This window comes from Rosa rugosa, chromosome 2 (assembly GCF_958449725.1).
Source record: "Rosa rugosa chromosome 2, drRosRugo1.1, whole genome shotgun sequence".
NCBI lineage: Eukaryota > Viridiplantae > Streptophyta > Magnoliopsida > Rosales > Rosaceae > Rosa > Rosa rugosa.
Genome location: NC_084821.1, coordinates 68,060,614 through 68,066,569, shown reverse-complemented (window position 1 = coordinate 68,066,569; position 5,956 = coordinate 68,060,614). Strand labels below are relative to the sequence as shown.

The 5,956-nt window shown below is 36.6% G+C and overlaps 1 protein-coding gene across 1 annotated transcript; it reads right to left on the bottom strand.

The window, feature by feature from the left end:
- Positions 1 to 601: 601 nt before the first annotated feature.
- On the bottom strand, positions 602 to 3,509 carry LOC133729612 (large ribosomal subunit protein bL21m). The gene is made up of 5 exons (XM_062157169.1): positions 3,009 to 3,509; positions 2,832 to 2,912; positions 1,601 to 1,702; positions 1,120 to 1,194; positions 602 to 1,033 (listed from the first exon to the last, which is right to left on the bottom strand). Exons 1-5 carry the CDS (start codon positions 3,423 to 3,425, stop codon positions 914 to 916), a joined length of 795 nt encoding a protein of 264 aa, XP_062013153.1. The 5' UTR covers positions 3,426 to 3,509; the 3' UTR covers positions 602 to 913.
- Positions 3,510 to 5,956: the final 2,447 nt, after the last annotated feature.

Genomic DNA, 5,956 nt, shown 5'->3' with positions numbered 1-5,956 from the left:
CCTCTCGACAATTTAAGTTTCTGAGGGTAAGTCATTGTCTAACAGATTCGTCCATAGCTTAGGGGTTTATAAACCACTTTCAAAGTTCCTGCAAGTTGACCAAAACAAATCATACAAATCACAAAAAGCGAAACCCAACATCTAAAGTTTGCCTGTACCAGTTGCGCACCAAACGTTAATCCAACAATTTGGCGCTGCACTCAAGCCCGTTGACACTCCTGTTAATGATCACGCCTGAGCTTCCTAACCCATCAGACTAAACATCAATACCTTGTAAAGAGAGCTTCTTCGTGGTGACATAGGGTTCATGCTTTCCCCACGCAAATGGGTTTCCCAATGTTTCACATACAAATTGAAGGCGAAAGATAAATTCAATGGGTCATGCATAAGACATTAACTGATCTCGTCACCGGTTATGCTTAAGCAAAGAAAGAGCCTGATCCAGCACAATAAATTTGTGTGATCTATTAGATATGATAAATAGATGCAACTTGAATCTGCAAATCGATTGGAGACACAAGAATTTCACTCATGTTACAATGCTTGCATGATAATAAATTGACTTCGACAAAACTAAAGCATCAAAAGCAAAGCAAAAAGATTCCTCAGGACAATGAATTGTTTTTTTTTTTTTTTTGAAAATCAGGGCAATGAAATTATCTATTAGGGAACAAAACCGATTCATTCAGCTCAAGGTTTCATAACTTGCACTACAAAATACAGAAAATACAAATGGGCAAAATCTATGTCACCAATCCTACATCTATCCGGTTCCATCGTAAGCTTTCTATTTCATATGACATCCCAAGATGTACCTGGAGCAATTCAGGAATCTTATCATGCTCACCGTTAGGCACAACACCATGATCAGAGTGCCATTATTACCAATAAACAACCGTATAGAATATTCCTCCTATGCAGCAACTGCAACCTTTTCTGGCTTCTTACCAGGTGCCTTTGAAGGTTTTTCGGTGACTACAGGTTCTGGTTTCTGAATCCCTTGAATATCAATAATCCTCAACTTGGTTAATTCCTGCAAAATAATTCCAAGAAAAATGACTATCGCTGTACCAACACAAATGCATTACAACTGTTTAGACAAGGGATTTCTGAACATACTTGGCGATGACCTTTGGTCCGACGGTAATTCTTCCTCCTCTTTTTCTTAAAAATAAGTACCTTTGCATCTAATGCCTGCATTAAAAAGGAATAAATGATAATATATATTCCAAATTTGTAGGGAGCAAAGAATAGATAGACACCTAATAATGAGTTACAAATCTTTAGTCTAGTCCAGTCAAATTGTTATCCCACTTCAATCATCAAGTATTTAGTCACATTGATAATATTTAGGACGGAATCACATGATGTTTCATACATATATAAAGCCAGATTCCATTAGTTTTTCCCTGAGCTTTAGAGAAAGACTAAGAAGGAATTAGATACTCTTCTCTAAAGTTGGCTACAAGAACCCTCCTCTTCATACCGAAACTTTATTCTTTTGCTCTTCTAATCCCATTTGGTTGTGCGAAAAATTCACAGTTAGTACTACTCACACTCACACACGAGTCATAAGAGAAAGAAAACGAGGCACACTTACATGCTCTTCAACAACTGCATGAACTGCTGCATCGGGAACTATTGGCCTGCCGATCATTGTCTGACTACTTGTGCCCACCAAGAGAACCTTATTCAATATCAACTGCAATAGACAAGCAAACCAAGCATCAAAACTAAGCTCCCATGTAAAGTTTAAAGTGCAAAAGCTTAACTATTCCCATGCAAGTAAACGAGATCTTCTACCAGCAAACTTCAATGCAAAAATTAGATCTCAAACAATCTGACACCAATGGCAACATTGTCTAGTCAAACTCCCCAAAACAAAAAAATGGGTTTGTTTATTCATTTAGCTAAACAGACATCATATTAGCTATAACAAAAAAAGCCTGAAACACCAAATGTAAGTTCACTAGTTTGGCTTACGATCTTCACTTTATTCACCAATTATAAATCCATGAATTACTTTTGTGCATATCGTACTCTAAACCCATCATCTTCCAGTCTCTCCTTCTACATAAATCTTATAGATCAATATACAAAAATAAATATCCTATAGCTTAGACCATTGCTTCCAAATAGTGAGCTAATTTTAAGCCTAAGCAAGATCTCACAACGTTGAAAATCACAAATTCTCTCTGACCAACTAGTTTTGAGAATGCCACATGAATGTGAGATACATGGCAAAAACAAATGAATAAATGAAATGAATCGGAGCTTATATTAAGGCAATGTATAAGAGCAGTAGTCTAAATTAAGTTAATTAACACTCTAAAAGTAACTCTTTTGATGTAAGTCCACACCTCCAAGTGCAGTAGTGGACCATTGGAAGGCAAATGGACCATCATTAATACAAACAGAGCAGAACACTTAAGCTTCTGACTATAAAGACAAACATAGTTTCTTCGCTTTCCAGAAAAGTAGAACAGAACAAGAGAAAAACTAATCTGACTGTAAACTGAACAACCACATATACTAATTCCAATCTTGACTAAACGGTACCAGCATTACACTGATACAGATGCAATACCATATAAGCTGACACGGCACCAATCAATAACAAACAGCAGTAGCTAGAAAGCCAACCTTCACACTTCCTCTGAACCCAACACGGATACATTGTAAGCTACAAGACCTCAAATGCATATTCTAATTCGAGATCTGCAAACCTCATCCACTGAACATTCATTTCTTTCGGCAAATGCACAAAATTTACCCATATACCAATCAATGATCTCGTAGCAGCTAAAACACACAATGCTAAATGCACATACCTTATCATTGACCTCGCAAAATTTCAATCTTTCAGTGAAAATGGAGTCCCCATTACTAACTTTGAACTGATGCGAACCAATCTACACAACAAACAACAATGATAAAAAATCCAATCACAACCCCACATTACCATCTTAACAATTTGATCCTGTAGTGATTAAACATAAGATCCGAACCTGAATGACCGCGAAAACGGGTTCATAGGGCTTGAAAACCCCATCATCAGTCTTCTCAAGCGGCCCAACCACTTTGTACCCAATACCCGCCGCCTCCGCCTCCATCTCCTCCGCCGTGTACTCTCTTTTCGACCCACCACCCTTGGATAAACTCCCGTCGTCACTACTGTACCCAATTTCATCATCGTCGTCGTCGTCGTCTTGACTGTCCTCATTTACGTCGTCGTTTCGGTCCGACGAGAAATGGCGGGTGTGGGCGGACCAATGGGGGGTGAAAACGAGTGGGGAGTTGGAGATGAGGGGTTGATGGGTAGAGAGGGGAGGAGGTGGGGTTGAGAGGGTGTGGAATGGAGGGTTGGCTGAGAATAAGGCGGAGACGCGGCGGGTCAGGAGTTGGAGGCACCGTCGATTCGCCATGGGTGGTGGTGGTTTTGGGTTTTGAAATTTTGGGGCGTTTTGAGGTGGGTTTAGGTGGGGGTAGGGTTTTAGCTCTTGATTTTGGTTTGGGGTTTTTTTGCTATTATCTTTCTTGAAAGGGAACTTCAGTAAATTCTACATTTCTACTCGCTCGTTTTTTTGGTTAATTAAAAAAAAATTACTTTTAGAATTTAAGTAATGAATAAAGTTTGGGATTACATAAGAAAATTAACTTTGGATACTGATTTAGTTGTTGATCGATAGTGACCAAAATCAATTGCATATTGTTGAAATAAATGTTACTAAAGCGATAATTGAACTGCATGATGTTTATTAAACAAAATGGGTCTTTCTAAATGTACCCAGTAAATTTCTATCTAGACCCAGCAAATTTATTTGTTTATAAATATTTTTAATTAAACCACCTAATTTCCCAAACTGCTCTTATCTTGTACCCAGCAAAGAAGAACCACCAATAGAAGAGAGGAAGATGTTGCTGGGTGTGTTTTCTGGGAACTTCTGAAATTGAAGAAGAACCACCAATAGAAGAGAATTACAGATGGCCAAGGGAAGAGGATTTGGAAGTTATATTCCTCAGTAATATACTTCTCGTAGTTTTATATGAATTGAATAACTTAATTCTAAACAACTTTGATGTTCAGAGCAAAACAACAAATCATTGGATAAGGGCAACGCACGATGTTACAAATGGAAATTGTTTGATGATATGCCGTCATATCTTCCAAGTCCTTGGGATTATTTTGCTACATATAAAGGCATGGATAAAGTTGATGATAACTGGGGAAAACAATTGGTGATGGCCGATCAAATTGATACTGTCAATGGCAATGGTAGCAGTGATCCGATGGAGACCACAACAGCTGAATATGAAAGCAATAAGGAAGCACTTCTTCTTGAGGACACTGGAGAAGTTGAAAGATATGGTGAATGTGTTTTCTCAAGTAACGTAGTATGCTGGTCCTATATTAAATGGCCTTAGTGCAATGTCAATAACATATTTAGGGCATCTTAGCTATTTTAGTTGACATATGTCTTTGCACTTCTCAGGCTTGCGGCAAACTGGCCACTGACAATGCAAATAGTCAGGCTCATATCTCAGGATCACATGAATAACAAGTAAGTGATTTTGGTTCAGTGAAACTTTCCCTCTTGTATTTTATCTATATATATCATCCAGTCGAGGTGTTTGTCTATGAGTTTTCCTGATTATTCCGAGTTATTATATTATTTCAGGCAATATGTGGGAAGGGCAGACTTTCTAGTATTTCGGGCAATGAATCAGCATGGATTTCTTGGGCAGTTGCAAGAAAAGAAGCTTATAAGCTCTCTCTCTCTCTCTCTGTGATAGTTCCTTTCTGTTAACCCCAGTGAACATATTCCAATGTGAGTGTACATGAAATTTTGAGCTTTTCATTACATTCTGGACCTTTTCTTCTCTTTTTCTGTTTTTCTCAGAGCTGAAAATGATAATTTGAAGAGAGAGAATGAAGCATTGGAGAGAGAACAGAAGCATTGGAGGATAAATTGAAGGCAGAGAGACAAAAAGTAAGATGAGGGTATTTTAGAGAATTTAGCTGGGTTTAACTAAATATTATTTGATATAAATAATTTATTGGGTACATTTAGAAAGACCCAACAAAATTAATGGTGCTGGAGGGGAGGGGGAGTTATCTATAATGTAGTCTTAATAAGAAGTTTGGGATCTCCCTCTCAATATAGTTTTTGTAGCTTCCAACATTGATCCATTTTAAAACATAGACCTTTTGCTTGAAAAGTATTTATATAGTCATAAATAGTTTTCCACCACCAACAATTATTAGGGCATAATTTTAATGTCTTATGATAAATCAACCGAGTGAGGTCGTTGATAATATTAATGGAACCTGATTTCGTTGTCCTAAAAAAAAAAAAAAAATAACATGTAGCAGCTGTTGATTGAACCACTAAAATTGAGCTTAGCCACATTGTCATGAAAGAGAATGTGTTGTAGCAATAAGGTTTTCAATTACAGTAGTTTGTTAATTGCATCTTATAAGAATCCCTATCCTGTAAGAATCTAGGTTGGAGTTTCAGGAGAGAAAGTTTTAGTTCAATCTAAATTAAGAGACTAGAAGTTCTTCACCATTATATCATGTAGGTGTTAACTTTTATGAGACAAAATATATATTAGAAAGAGTGAAGCTTAAATGACACTTGGGAAACGAAAAATCAATGACTAAAATATCGAAAATCATGGAAATATCAATAGTTAAAAAAAAAAAATTCAATGGAAATATTGAGAAAATATCGGATATCGATGGAAATTTTACCAAAATTTTGGTTAAAAGTTGCATGATCAGTTAAAAATGTACTAAAAATAAAATATCAGAAAGATATTAAAATTAATATCAGTGCTTGTAAAAAACAAAAATTTTGAGGTAATATCGGTGCTTGTAAAAAAACAGAAATTTAGAGGAAATATCGAGGATATTTTAGTCATTGCGAAAAATAGAGATATAAGGTGATGACAT

Coding starts and splice junctions, on each gene's coding strand:
- LOC133729612 (XM_062157169.1), bottom strand. CDS start 3,425: ATGGCGAATCGACGGTGCCTCCAACTCCTGACCCGCCGCGTCTCCGCC. Junction 2,913..3,008: donor CCGTTTTCGCGGTCATTCAG/GTTCGGATCTTA, acceptor TTTGTTGTGTAG/ATTGGTTCGCATCAGTTCAA. Junction 1,703..2,831: donor TTTGCGAGGTCAATGATAAG/GTATGTGCATTT, acceptor TGTCTATTGCAG/TTGATATTGAATAAGGTTCT.